The sequence below is a fragment of the Hyla sarda genome, chromosome 8 (assembly GCF_029499605.1).
Source record: "Hyla sarda isolate aHylSar1 chromosome 8, aHylSar1.hap1, whole genome shotgun sequence".
Taxonomy (NCBI): domain Eukaryota; kingdom Metazoa; phylum Chordata; class Amphibia; order Anura; family Hylidae; genus Hyla; species Hyla sarda.
In genome coordinates this window covers 178,953,683-178,968,070 of record NC_079196.1, presented here as the reverse complement: position 1 = coordinate 178,968,070, position 14,388 = coordinate 178,953,683, and the positions used below count along the sequence as shown (strand labels likewise).

At 45.8% G+C, this 14,388-nt stretch overlaps 1 protein-coding gene across 13 annotated transcripts in view; it reads left to right on the top strand.

Moving 5' to 3' along the window:
- LOC130283909 (uncharacterized) overlaps positions 1–14,388 on the top strand; it is a 58,675-nt gene that overhangs the window by 28,781 nt on the left and 15,506 nt on the right. For 10 of the 13 annotated variants that reach the window (XM_056533631.1, XM_056533634.1, XM_056533629.1 and 7 more), the window contains 3 exons: positions 10,018–10,191; positions 10,761–10,839; positions 12,331–12,486. In XM_056533631.1, coding sequence (XP_056389606.1) covers positions 10,018–10,191; positions 10,761–10,839; positions 12,331–12,486 — 409 coding nt within the window. The remainder of the gene's footprint in view (positions 1–10,017; positions 10,192–10,760; positions 10,840–12,330; positions 12,487–14,388) is intronic. The other 3 variants (XM_056533640.1, XM_056533633.1, XM_056533635.1) reach the window with 2 other exon arrangements.

Below are 14,388 nucleotides of genomic sequence, written 5' to 3'. Positions count from 1 at the left end.
GACAGGAAGTATGAGATAGAGGAGCTCCGCGGGGAGTCTAGTATACAGACCAGGGAGGAGAAGGGGACACAGGACAGTAAGAAAACGGTGAGAGGAGGAGAAACGTAGTACCAGGAGAGAACCACAGCATGTAGAGCAATCAGAAAAGGTCACCACAACACTGTAAATCAAAGAGGACCAGCAGCAGTAGGATCTCAGCGGTCTCCCGAGCCACCTGGACCATCCATTGACCCGGAGAGACTGCGGGGTCGGCGGCGGGAGCGCTGCGGTCTTGGCGAAGGTCCATCCGGCTGGTGCCTCCGTGTACGGGGCTGGGGCGGTGGAACAGGTGCAAAGGGGTTGTCCAGAAGTCTTTCCCAGTCCAGCGTTGAACAGGTGGGAGGTCAAACACAGACAAAAAGTCAGGCAAATCCTCCGGAGTGCGCAGTGTAGCATATTTCCCTTGGTGGTGAGCAAATAAAGCGAACGGAAACCCCCATCTGTAAAGAATGTGACGTGACTGCAGTTCCGCAAGCAGTGGCTTCAAGGCAGCCCGTAGGCGCAGGGTGTGGCGGGAGAGGTCAGGAAACAGTAATAACTTGGCACCAACAAAGTCAATCTCCTTGAGCTGCCTGGCCCTTCTCATAATCTCTTCCTTTTCCGAGTAGTAATGGACACGGCAAATGACGTCTCTGGGGTTATTTGGGTCAGAACTGGGGGGTCTCAAGGCTCTATGGACCCTATCAATAGCTAGAGGAGTTTGAGCCGGCCGGCCCAGAAGAGAATTAAAGATGTCAGTCACTGTAGGCAAGAGATCTTCAGCTCGTGTCGCCTCAGGGAGGCCACGAATCCTGACGTTATTGCGACGGTTGCGATTTTCCTGGTCATCCAGGTGAGAGTGCAAAAGTCTCTGGTGAGTGGCCTGTTGAGACATCGTGGTGCGTAATTCACTCAGGGAATGTCGCACTTCAGAACGAAATGAGTCCAGTGACTCCACTTTAGAGGTCAGAGAGTCCATTTCAGTTTGGACCGCCTGTAGGTCCTGCCGCCATGTTGATTTCAGAGTGTCAGTAATCGCAGCTAAGTCCTGCTTTGTAGGTAAGAAGGAAAGCAAGGCCTGAAGCTCAGGGTGGGCCTGAAGGATAAGAGCTGCAGATTGGTTGGGGATCTGAGTACTGGCAGTGAGGCTACCGAGATGGGTGTCTACAGCGGGTAGACCAGGGGATAGCGGGGGGGCCATTGCTGAAGCCCCCTGGGAAGGTGGAAGGTCAGGCGAGGCCAGCCAGGGGCTACCCTGGTGGGAGGCCCAGGTGGGGCTGGAAGGAGGCCCATGCTGTTCTACTGGTGGGTGGACAGGGGTAGATGGGGCCCCCCGGGGGAACAGCAGAGGGGATCCAGGGTCTGCGGCTGCCGTTGGGGCTGCAGCCATTACTGGGGTCAAAGTGTCCAAGCTGCCGATCTGGGGGACACCAGAGCTCAGCCCACTGCTATCAATGGGCGAGGGGAGCGGTTCAGCCGCCCAGGCAGAGTCCAAACGAGGGCTGGGGGAGGGGGCAGTCTCCCCCCAAGGTCGAGGACTGAGCGGGGTATGAAGGCCTCCGGTGCCCGTACCTGCAGAGTGGCGCAGCAGTGGAGAGGCCGCCAGCGGCGGTGAGGGAGGCCCGAGACTCCGGCACAGGTCAGTCAGCGGCAGGTCAATCAGTAGTGGCGGAACCGGTGTGGCGGCTTCCAGCAGGGGGTCCTCCCGTCCCTTGGAGCCTGCGGCAGCAGCTGGGGGTCCTTCCGTAGGTCGGCCCTGCGCCCGCTCCACACCGTTCGCGCGCCTTACTTCGGGGGGCGGAGCGTCCAGTGGCGGGGAAGCTGGAGCATGCAATGGCTGCGGCCCGGGGGGGACCATTTCAGAGGCCTCCGGTACAGTCGCCAGCGGGGCAAAGAAGTTGGAGATCGGCGTGGGGGGTGCCAGAGAGGTTAGGGTCCTCCTAGCTGTGCCCCGGGAGCGTCTCTTCGGCATAAAGGCAGGTTTCAGGTCCCTGAAGTGCGGGTGGCGGCGGAGCTCAGCAGGAACACGTCTGCACTGCTTGCATGGCAGACCACGCCCCCGAGGGCTCCTTTTTTGTGCCGTCATCTGTACATTTTATCGATACCACATTTGCATATATAAAACTTTTAGATAACACTTTTTATAAAAAAAATTTGGGAATAAAATGAGACAAAAAAGCAGCATTTTTAGACTTTTTTACGTTTACCCCGTTCACCATACGGGATCATTTACATTATATTTTGATAGTTCGGACATTTACGCACGCGGCGATAACAAATATGTTTATAAAAATTTTTTTAGTTTATTTGGGGGTAAAGTGGGAAAAAGGGACAATTTTCATTTTTATTGGGAATTTTCACTTTTTTTTCCTTTTTAATTTTACACTTTTCCAAAATTTTTTTTTACACTTTTTATGTCCTCATAGGGGACTATCAATAGCAATCAGTTGATTGCTAATACTGTTCAGTGCTATGCATAGGGTATTGATCACTGCATCTGAGGGGTTAATGGCAGACATCCGGGCAATCGCCATTACCGGTGGGACCTGCAGTGTATGACGCAAACACCGCTCCGATGCTCGCGGTCATACACAGGACATGAATGTACATCCTGGTTCGCTAAGTACCTCCGCACCAGGACGTACATTTACGTCCGTGGTCGTTAAGGGGTTAAGAGTCTCCTCTGTCCTCCACGCGTTACCTGTATTAATGGCACCTGTTTGAACTTGTTATCAGTATAAAAGACACCTGTCCACAACCTCAAACAGTCACGCTCCAAACTCCACTATGGCCAAGACCAAAGAGCTGTTGAAGGACACCAGAAACAAAATTGTAGACCTGCACCAGGCTGGGAAGCCTGAATCTACAATAGGCAAGCAGCTTGGTGTGAAGAATTCAACTGTGGGAGCAATTATTAGAAAAGGGAAGACATGGGGGGGCGTGGTCTGGACGCTGACTGAGATGGCTGCTTGAACAGAGCGCTCCTGCACAAGCATCCTTTATTAGCATTTAAATCTGCCACCAGCGACTAAAAGCTACCCTAAAGTGTGGGCGAACAGAATGGCAACATCGGGCAGAAAGCGGAACTCTAAAACGGGAAGATTTAAGCCCCTACAACACTTTTTCCCGGCCGGCATGCAACGGCAGAGGCCTGGAGAAGATGGCGCCGCGGCCCGCGCTCACCTACAGTCGCAGCTGCAGAGCCAGGCGGAGAGAGCGAGAGACTGCAGCTCTGGGAACACGCCGCAGACGAGCCCAGACGGCCCGAGACGCCAAAAGCTGAACCATCGGCTGTCCTTCGAGATCCCGGAGCACTGGAGCTCACCGGACGCCCAGGTGCCGTTGCGGGCTGGTGAGTTCTCTGTGGGGAAGGGAGGCGGCCATACTAGCGAACCCTGGGCGAATGGAGGGGAGGGAGTTTGTGAAGTTGAAATAGGGCTGAATCCTCCTGAATCTCCCCAAGTCAGCCCGCTGAAACAGCGCCCTAGACTGCAGTCTCCTGGGACCCAATCTGACCCACTACCTAGTGCGGACCTGAGTACCTTGCCTGACCCTGATCTATTTAAGGCGTACCCTACCTCTAACACAGTGGTCTCCGATACAACGCTCAAGGAGATGCTCCTGATGTTTCGCACTTCTCTGCACAGAGATCTAACCCAGATTGTGCACCCTTTGAGATCATCTGTGCAGGTCCTGGAGCAAAAAATGAACTTCACAGAAAACAATATGGTGACATTTGCAGAAACGCATAACGTTCTGGCGGAGGCTCATGATACCCTGGAGGATAAAGTATCTGCATTACAAGCTAAACTCATAGACTCTGAGGACCGGAATCGCCGTAATAATGTTAAATTCCGCGGCATTCCAGAATCCGTGACGGGTCCCCAGATCCTGCCATTTGTCAAGGAACTGACTAGGAATTTATTACCAGATATGGAAGTTTATGAGTACAGCATTGACCGTGCACACAGGGTGCCTAAGCCGCGCTCGCTGCCTGATGATCTGCCAAGAGATGTACTGGCGAGATTTACATTCTTTCAAACTAAGGATAAATTGCTCCAGTATTCAAGGAAACACCCTTCGCTCCCAGTTCCGTACAGCAATATTCGGATGTATGCCGACTTGTCTGCAGCAACTTTACAGGCCCGGAGGGATCTTAGCCCTCTCACAGGACTGCTCCGAGACCTGACTGTCCCCTACAGGTGGGGGTTTCCTACTAAATTGTTGATTGTACGCCAAGGGAAGACTTATGCCATTTCCTCTGTAGATGAGGGCATGGATATGCTTAAGTCATGGGGCCTTCTGGACGATGCACCTACAGGCGACCTACGTTCCGAAAATCAACCACTGAGAGCCGGCCCTCCTCCTCCTCCTGCTGATGATAGAGATCCTGATGGCTGAGTTCCTGATAAGCAAGTGATGCTATGCAGAATGACTTCTGTATTTGATTGATTGTCCTTTTTGTTCCACGTTTACCCCAGAGCTGGCATAGTTTGTTGTGATTCTTGCCGCCAAGTTGTCCACTACCTTTCTTATTTGGTTCTTCCTTTTTCCCTTTCTTATTATTTTGCTCAACTCAGATAGCTAAGTCCATATTGCTATTATCTCTGATTGCATTGCTGTTAGTTGTGACATCCCCGTCTGGTGTCTGTAGGCACCAGTCGGGTTTTTAATCTTGTGGGGAGGAAGTTTAGTTGTCCGTCTCCGAGGTCGACTACTGTTGACACTGTAACCTTAAAATGGGAATTGATGTAATTTCACTGAATGTGAATGGACTTAACAGTCCATACAAGAGGCAGTTTCTGTGGAAGGAGCTGGAGAGATGCAATGCGACCATTGCTTGCATTCAAGAAACGCACTTGTCCTCCACTAACACTCCCCAGCTTCGACACAGAAAGTACCCACATGTTATCCACTCCACTTACTCTTCCAAAAAGAGGGGTGTACTGATTGCAGTTAGAGATAGTGTTGCCTTCCAGATTACAAAGTGTATTATTGACCCACATAGTAGATATGTCCTATTGGTATGCTATATTGATAATGTCGAGTACACAATTGTTAATCTGTATGCTCCAAATTCTAGACAAAATCGGTTCCTGAGGAAGGTGTTCAGACTCCTTGATCTTCACAAAAGAGGTGAGGTCGTAGTGTGTGGGGATTTCAATTCGATCTCTAATCCCACTGTGGACCTGTCGGATCAATCCTCCCATAGATCTTTCTCCCTTAATTCCCTACTGGGCGACCAGGACTTGTTTGATGTTTGGAGGCTGCAGCATGCCACAGAGAGGGATTATACATACTTCTCCCCCAGATTTCGCTCTTACTCACGTATTGATATGATACTAGTGAGCAGGTCTCTCCTTGATAAAACACTAGACACGTCCATAGGACAAATTACTTGGAGCGACCATGCCCCTGTAAATGTATCATTCTCAGAGCAGTCTCCAAAACATAGTGACTTCGTTTGGAGGGCGAACACACACATTATCTCACATTCAGAACACTCCAAGAAAATTGAGTCTGCCCTGTTAGACTATTTCTCCCTAAATGATTCTCCTACTACTGACAAAAACACGATATGGCTGGCCCATAAGCCAGTTATCAGAGGCACCTTCATACAGTTAGGTTCTATCCTCAAACGTCAGCGGACTACTCAAATTACGACAGCTATTGACCGCATTGCTGCATTGGAAGCTATACATAAAGGAGTTCCCTCGCAACAAACTTTGACAGATTTGATGAACGAGCGTATGCATCTCCGTAGGCTTCTATTGTATCAATGTGAAAGGAGCTTTAAAAAGACTAGATTAAAGTACTATTCTCACGATAACAAACCGGGTTCTCTATTAGCAAAGAGGATTAAACCAGCTCACCTCAAGCAACGAATAGCTTGTATCAAACACCCGCTATCAGGTACACCTGTGGCCTCTCCTAGAGGTATAGCTAATGCCTTTAGAGATTATTATGAGAAGCTTTACAACTTGCACACGGACTTGAACACCCCGCAGCCGACCCAGGAGGCCATTGATAGCTTCTTGTCCACCATACGGCTCCCTCGAGTTGACAAACCAGTGCTCGACTCCCTCAATTCACCGATTACTCCTGCAGAAATTCTAAAAGCGATCAACTCGCTCCCAGTGAATAAGGCGCCAGGACCTGACGGGTTGCCTAACGAATACTACCGTAAATTTAGTGGGATTTTAGTCCCTTACCTGCTGAGGGTGTTTGGTGGGGCGATGGAGTCGGGCACTTTACCCAAAGAGATGTTATCGGCCCTTATCACAACCATCCCCAAGCCGGGTAAGAGTACTGAACAGACATCGAATTTCCGCCCTATTTCGCTGCTTAACAGTGATGTGAAAATTTATGCGAAAATACTAGCGGAACGTCTAAAACCAATTATTCCCCAACTGCTACATAGGGATCAAGTGGGGTTTACTAATGGCAGACAGGCCCCGGATAATACGAGAAAGGTGATCTCTCTTCTCCAACATTGCGAACATTACAAAGTCCCGTCTGTTTTCCTGACATTGGATGCCGAAAAGGCATTCGATAGGGTGAACTGGCGATATGCTTTCTCAGCGCTCCGTTCATACGGATTTTCGGGCTCCATTGTGACGGCGATTGCAGCATTGTACTCTAATCCGGCGGCGCAGGTTTTCACCAATGGAGCCCTATCTAACCAGTTCACCCTGTCGAATGGGACCAGACAAGGTTGTCCATTTTCCCCTTTGCTGTTCACACTATCCATTGAACCACTGGCCCAGGCCATTAGAGAGAATCCCAATGTCAAAGGTATACGGATAGGACCGACTGAACATAAACTGGCGCTCTTTGCCGACGATGTGATGCTGACCTTGACGGACGCAGAGGACTCCTTACCTCACCTATTCTCGACCATAGAGACATTTAGCGCACTCTCCTACTATAAACTGAATACATCCAAATCCCAGATTATGCCAGTAGCCTTAAATCCCCGCCTTATCTCCTCCCTACGTAAAAAGTTTCCGTTAGACTGGCAACCTTCCGCACTATCCTACTTAGGTATCCGCCTTACCCACCCTACAACTAAACTGTTCCATGACAATTTCTTGCCACTTGCCCAATCCCTGTATAGCTCCATGCAAGACTATGCCAAATCTATACCTTCATGGTTTGGGCGACTGGCAACGTTTAAAATGATGCTGCTTCCAAAACTATTGTACTTGTTTAGAACTATCCCGATTATTCTTCCTAAAAAGTATCTCTCTGCCCTTGACAAACACCTCTCACGATTTATCTGGCAAAACAGAAGACCTCGCATTGCTAGACGCATAATGACCTTACATAGGAGAGGGGGGGGCCTCGGCTTACCGCACTTGGAGGACTATCTAATGGCATGCCATTTGGACCACATTACCAATTGGTGGTCTAACAATACTGAAAAATTATGGGTGGAGGTGGAGTCCTACTCCTCCCTTCCTATCTCTCTGAGATCCCGCATGTTATTACAATTGAGGGGTCGACAGCCCCCCAAGTCGCACCTCCTGTCTGTATCTTCATCTGATGCAGCGTGGAGGTATGCTCTGCGTCAAAAGTTATTTTGCATCCCCTGCCCTCTTAAGACCTTCTCACTTGACTACCTAGAATACCTGATCCCGGACCTGCAGATTCGTCATTGGGAAACATATGGCATTTACAATGCCCAAGATCTACTGTCCCCAGAGGGAGATGTTCATTTTCCCACCTTACACGCTACTTTTCACGTTCCCCATAGGGAATTCTATAAAAGCTTACAAATGCGTAGTCTGCTGACTAGAGACTTCTCTTCCCAACACCAGATCCCGAGAGACATACTCACTTATCTAAATGGTGACTCGAAAAAGGGTATTACCTTCTTTTATAATGTTCTCCATGATAAATGTGCCTTATCCAAACATCATTACATGACAAAGTGGGAATCTGATCTGGGGAAGGATTTTACGCTAGAGCAGTGGTCCACTGCGCTCAACTATTCACGTACACTGTTCAGATCGACGAACCACCAGGAAGCTGTATCAAAAACGATTTATAGATGGTATTACACACCCTCCAGACTTCATCTCATTGACAATACTGTTTCTAACTTGTGTTGGCGTAGTTGTGGTGGGGTTGGCTCACTCCTTCACACTTTATGGGAATGCCCTCGCCTCAAGGATTTATGGAAGGGGATTGAAATGCTATCCACCAAAATGCTGCAGTCTCCGAACACCCTGGCCCCGGAGGAGGTCCTTCTCCGCATGAACTTTGATACGGTCCCTTGTGAGGTGCGGTATCCTCTTGCCCACTTATATATGGCTGCCAAATTACATATAGTCAGAAACTGGAAATCGGAAAAAATTCCCTCCCTCAGTGAAGTAGTCAACCTCTTGAACCTCATCTGTAACTATGAAAAGGCTTTCTCCTTAGCTACATATACACATGACAAATTTCTGACTCGATGGAAATCTTGGATGTCAACTCCCCATTATACGTAGTGTTCTCACCTGGGCAGATGACAACTTAGGTCTGAACTTCTGTACTCTTATTATGTTCTATTACTTAGTTCTTGATCTATTTGGAACCGTGAGTGATGTGCTACATGATCTGGTAAAGTAGCTCACACCTTTATTATTATTATTATTGTTATTTTATTTTTTGTTCTAACCACAATTTGCTATATTCTCACAGATGTTAGCATGGTTTCCTCAGAAGTGGGAATCTTACGATGTAATGTTGTGCTACTCATTCTTTATAATATGATTGGATTCCTGTCTGATTCTGTGACGTTTGATAACAAGTGAAAAACCAATAAAAAACTTTGAATTAAAGAAAAGAAAAGGGAAGACATACCAGACCACTGATAATCTACCTCGACCTGGGGCTCCACGCAAGATCTCTCCTTAGTATCAAAATGATCGCAAGAACGGTGAGCAAAAATCCCAGAACCACATGGGGGGACCTAGTGAATGACCTACAGTGAGCTGGGACCAAAGTAACAAAGGCTACCATCAGTAACACATTACGCCACCAGGGACTCAAATCACGCAGAGCCAGACGTGTCCCCCTGCTTAAGCCAGTATATGTCCGGGCCCGTCTGAAGTTTGCTAGAGAGCATTTGGATGATCCAGAAGAGAATTGGGAGAATGTCATATGGTCAGATGAAACCAAAGTTGAACTTTTTGGTAAAAAATTATCTTGTCGTGTTTGGAGAAGAAAGAATGCTGAGTTGCATCCAAAGAACACCATACCTACTGTGAAGCATGGGGATGGAAACATCATGCTTTGGGGCTGTTTTTCTGCATAGGGACCAGGACAACTGATCCGTGTAAAGGAAAGAATAAATGGGGCCATGTATCGTGAGATTTTGAGTAAAAACCTCCTTCCATCAGAAAGGTCATTGAAGATGAAATGTGGCTGGGTCTTTCAGCATGACAATGATTCCAAACACACCGCCCGGGCAATGAAGGAGTGGCTTCGTAAGAAGCATTTCAAGGTCCTTGAGTGGCCTAGCCAGTCTCCAGATCTCAACCCCATTGAAAACCTGTAGAAGGGAGTTGAAAGTCTGTGTTGCCCAGCGACAGCCCCCAAAACATCACTGCTCTAGAGGAGATGTGCATCAGCAACAGTGTGTAAAAACCTTGTGAAAATTTACAGAAAATGTTTGACCTCTGTCATTGCCAACAGAGGGTATATAACAAAGTATTGAGATGAACTTTTGTTATTGACCAAATACTTATTTTCCACCATAATTTGCAAAATAAAATTTTTAAAATCAGGCAATGTGATTTTATGTATTTTTTTTCTCATTATGTCTCTCATAGTTGAGGTATACCTATGATGAAAATTACAGGCCTCTCATCTTTTTAAGTGGGAGAACTTGCACAATTGGTGGCTGACAATATGTCAGTTGTCATCCATTCCCTAGTAGTTGAAGAATTACAACCTCACTATTAGGATTTGCAACTATGGCTCCAAGCACAATCTTTATGTACACTGCAGGTGCCAGAAACAAGTGAGAACATAGATTATGAAATTGCTGTTCATGCCACAGCCAGATTTCAAGAAGAAACTACACCTTCCCTATTTTTACGACTGTATGGAGTAAGCGGCAGATCAATTACACTTTCCCTTCAAAATCCATTGTTCAACGCGGTCACATCTACCATTGGGCAGGTAAGAGCTGGACTCTGCTCCAATAAATCATCAACTCCAGATCTGCTCTGGGGAAAGTCCCCCCCCCCCTCTTTTTAATATTAAGGGGATGAACTGGTCACCCCATGTCTGGCTTCAGAAAACCCAGATGAACATATTTTGTTAGTTAATGTCAAACCTACATTCAGCCCTTCATTTCCCTCACGGCATGCCACTGATCCCCCACTGTTGCCAGTCCCTGCTGCTGAGCACTTCTGCTTGCGTCTTAGGACAGAGGGTATGTGGCTCAGCCACAGTGGTGACCTGCCTAGGCCAATAATTGGATGAGTGGTCAATTCAAGTAGGAAGCGTTCAGTATCGGAGACCGGCAGCAGTGGGGGATTAGTGGCAGGTGAGTAAATTTTTTTTTTCCAATTTTTTTTCATTCCACTTTTACAGGATATTATCAGGGTACACCAGTGGCACTAGAGTGCCATCAAGAGTCAGTAAAAGGGGGTAATTTTTACCTAAATCATGGGCACTTGGAAACCCCACCTATAATAATTCTGCTTGAGGCCCTGCTACTAAAACATTTCTGTTTTCTTCTAAAGGCTTTTACTTTTTATGCCAAGTCAAGGGATGTTGGAGAACTTACTGACATGTCTATAGGAATTAATAAAAAAGATAAAGGTAGGTCTGCATGGTCGCAGCAACTTGATTAACTTCTCTTACTGTGTTACTGATCCATACAAGCATGGACCTGTAAGATGGTCATCACATGAGTGCTGTGTTACTGATCCATACAACAAGTACCTGTGATATGGTAATGTATTTTGCAGCCAACTAATGGAGGAAATTTTCATATAGGCAATCATTGCAGAATACTTCTAGAAACATTGATTAGTCATGTCAGATTTTTTCCTGTAAAATTCCTGTAAATACTTGCCTCATCTAGGCATTCCAGCCAACACGGAAGTATCATTTGGATGTGGCCTGGCAGGCATCTATGGCTGGATTAAAGGGCTTCTTCATTAGAAATGGCTTTAGGTGTGGTACCGGATTAGGCTGCTTTCACACTATAAAATCCATCCGTTTTAAGGATCCGTTTGATGTTCCGTTATGAAAACCCTGAAAATTGGCCATTAAACGTCCGTTACAAAATCCCATACATCCATTAGAAAATCCCATTATAGTCTATGGGATTTTTACATTATCCGTTTTAATCCGTTATAGTCCGTTATTAATAACGGACGTTATTTTGTGACGGAAGATAGCAACGGAAGTTATAGTGCATGCACTATTTCTTTCGTTCATTCTCCCGTCACAAAATAACGTCCGTTATCAATAACGGACTATAACGGATTAAAACGGATAATGTAAAAATCCCATAGACTATAATGGGATTTTCTAACGGACGTTTAATGGCCGATTTTCAGGGTTTTCATAGCGGAACATCAAACGGATCTTTAAAACGGATGAATTTTATAGTGTGAAAGCAGCCTTAGGAGTTATGGTGCAATAAGCAATTTATGCCACATTTATTAAGATACTTTTTAGATATTTTCAAGCCTCCCTTTAAAAGGGGGTGTAGCTTTCTGGTATTGTGATATAACATTTTAGTTTGAAGCAAACCAATTTATAGTTAGTATAAACTAAACAGACTATAGATGTACCAGATATATCAACATCATGGTACACTGTGAAAAATCTGGCACATTTTAGACTGTCTAGTCTAGCATCAGTCCCAAATATATATCGGCATACCCAAGTAATAGTATAGTAACCATAGTTACGCTGGCATCATCCCCGATCTCACACTGGTCGCTACTATTACTTGGGTATGCCAATGTATATATGTGATTGATGCTGACCTTTTTGGTACATTTCAGGCACCACTTTAAAATATTGTCTCACATATGCACTTCATGAATATTGATTTATTTCATATTGATTAATTTCATGCACTTTGCTATTATTATTATTTACTTTTTTCATGTGTCCATGTTAGCAGTGTTGAAATTCCAATGATGTCGGTCTTTGATGTTTGAATGCCTCCATATATTATATACATATATATATTATTCTTGATATCTAGGTGACTCTGTTTGCTTTTTTTGGCATATAGTGTCAGTTGTGTATTAACCTAAGCTAACATGATGCATTTATTTATTTTTCAACCAGCCTGCATTTGGTATTGCAAGAAGGTTATTGTAAAGATGGGGACAAAACAGTACGTATTTCCATATAACAACTGGCTCTTCCCATGTAAAACTATTGAGAAGCACGTATCGGGACCCGTTTCTGCAGCCACCAGACCACAAACAGCAGTGATCAGAGGTAACCAATAGTCATGTGAAAGAGTTGGGTGGCCTTTGTGTTTGAGGAGCAAAACTGTTTAAGTAAATCTGTAAACATAATAAATACAATATTTTGCCTATAACACATTCAAAGGGAAACTCATTAAAATGAAGATATAACTTACTCCGATCGGTGCTGCCGCTCCAATATGCCGACAGTGCTATCACATTGGTGAAGGGCCCACCATGAATATTTATGAGGTGGGCGGGCATATGAGAGCAATGGACCCTATCATATCAGCAATGGACCCTAATATTTCTTGTGTCTCATGAAAGGCAGCAGCAATCGGTGTAAGTTATATCTTATTTTAATCTGGTTTACCCACACTATAGCCCTGTCTATTGGGTTTATTGGGGGTGAACCAGCTGCCAGTTTCCCTTTAAATAGGTTTTTATTTGAACAACTAATGCCAGTCAGATGATCCCATTTTTGTGGGTCAAATCCTTTATAGTAGCAGTGAGGCATACAACTTATTCCTTGCTGCTAAGTACATAGGGGGAGATTTATAAAAACCTGTCCAGAGGAAAAGTTGATGAGTTGCCCATAGCAACCAACCAGATTACTTCTTTCATATTTCAGAGGCCTTGTTAAAAATGAAAGACGAAATCTGATTGGTTGCAATGGGCAACTCAGCAACTTTTCTCTGGACAGGTTTTGATAAATCTCCCCCATAGTTTCCATGGCATCCTAGCATAGGGCACCACAGAAACTACGTAGAGAAGCAGGAACACATTTCACACTAAAGGAGTCCCTGCTCATGTACTGTACTGTACTGTACAGTAAGCCAGGCTTACTCCCAGTGGATAAACTAGGCAGGACACTAGAGATGAGTGAACTTACAGTAAATTTGATTTGTCACAAACTTCTCGGCAGTTGATGACTTATCCTGCATAAATTAGTTCAGCTTTCAGGTGCTCCGGTGGCTGGAGACTCTTTCCTAGGACTGTATCCACCTTTTCCAGCGCACCGGAGCACCTGAAAGCTGAACTAATTTATGCAGGATAAGTCATCAACTGCCGAGCCGAGAAGTTCGTGGCGAATCGAATTTACTGTAAGTTCGCTCATCTCTACCGGACACCCTCAGGCAGAACAGAGTATAAATATTTATGTATTAGCTGCTTACACGCTGTACTTGAGCAGCACGGCATACATTTTATACTTCAATCATCAGTAGTGTATGTACTGGAGCAGTGCCTCCTGTCATTGACATTCCAAGCAAAGTATGTACAGTAGCAGGGAGTCTCTGCTTCTGCATAGTAATTTCCGAGGCATACTACACTAATAGTGTAGTCCATCTTGTGACAGATGTAGCGTGTTGCTGCAGCTATATCCGAACAGTGCATGCCCCTCATAGTGCAGAGAAGTCGTGGGGAAGACCCGATGTTTCTGAGCACCTGAGGAGAGCTATATTTGTAATTACTGTCACATTAGGTTTATCTCATAGGGCTACTTAGGTAGAAAATCCTCGCTCTTAAAAATATTACTGATATTGGCTGCTTATTGAAATATCTGATGTGTATACTGCCCCTGGAAGTTGTGTAGTCCATGAAAAACTCACATTCACACCCCCAGGCCAAGGTTCAACCTTTTTTTTCTTCTAAATATATCTTTATTTTCAAATTGTAACGTGACGCCAGCGATCTGTGTCATCACAGGGGGGGGTTGGGCTTGCTTTGCTGTCCTGATTCAAGCCAGCCGCTATGGCACCTTTCACAGCCCAGATCTCTCAATGCTTTGGCACATTGAGAGCAGATCAATGGAACTGTCCCCACGTGTTATATCACATGCTCTAGCTGCATTGTAAAACAACATAACTGCTGCTGTTTGAGTGGGGATTAGGGAGGGACAACCACACAGAGCAAGGGTGATTTGCCTCATGGG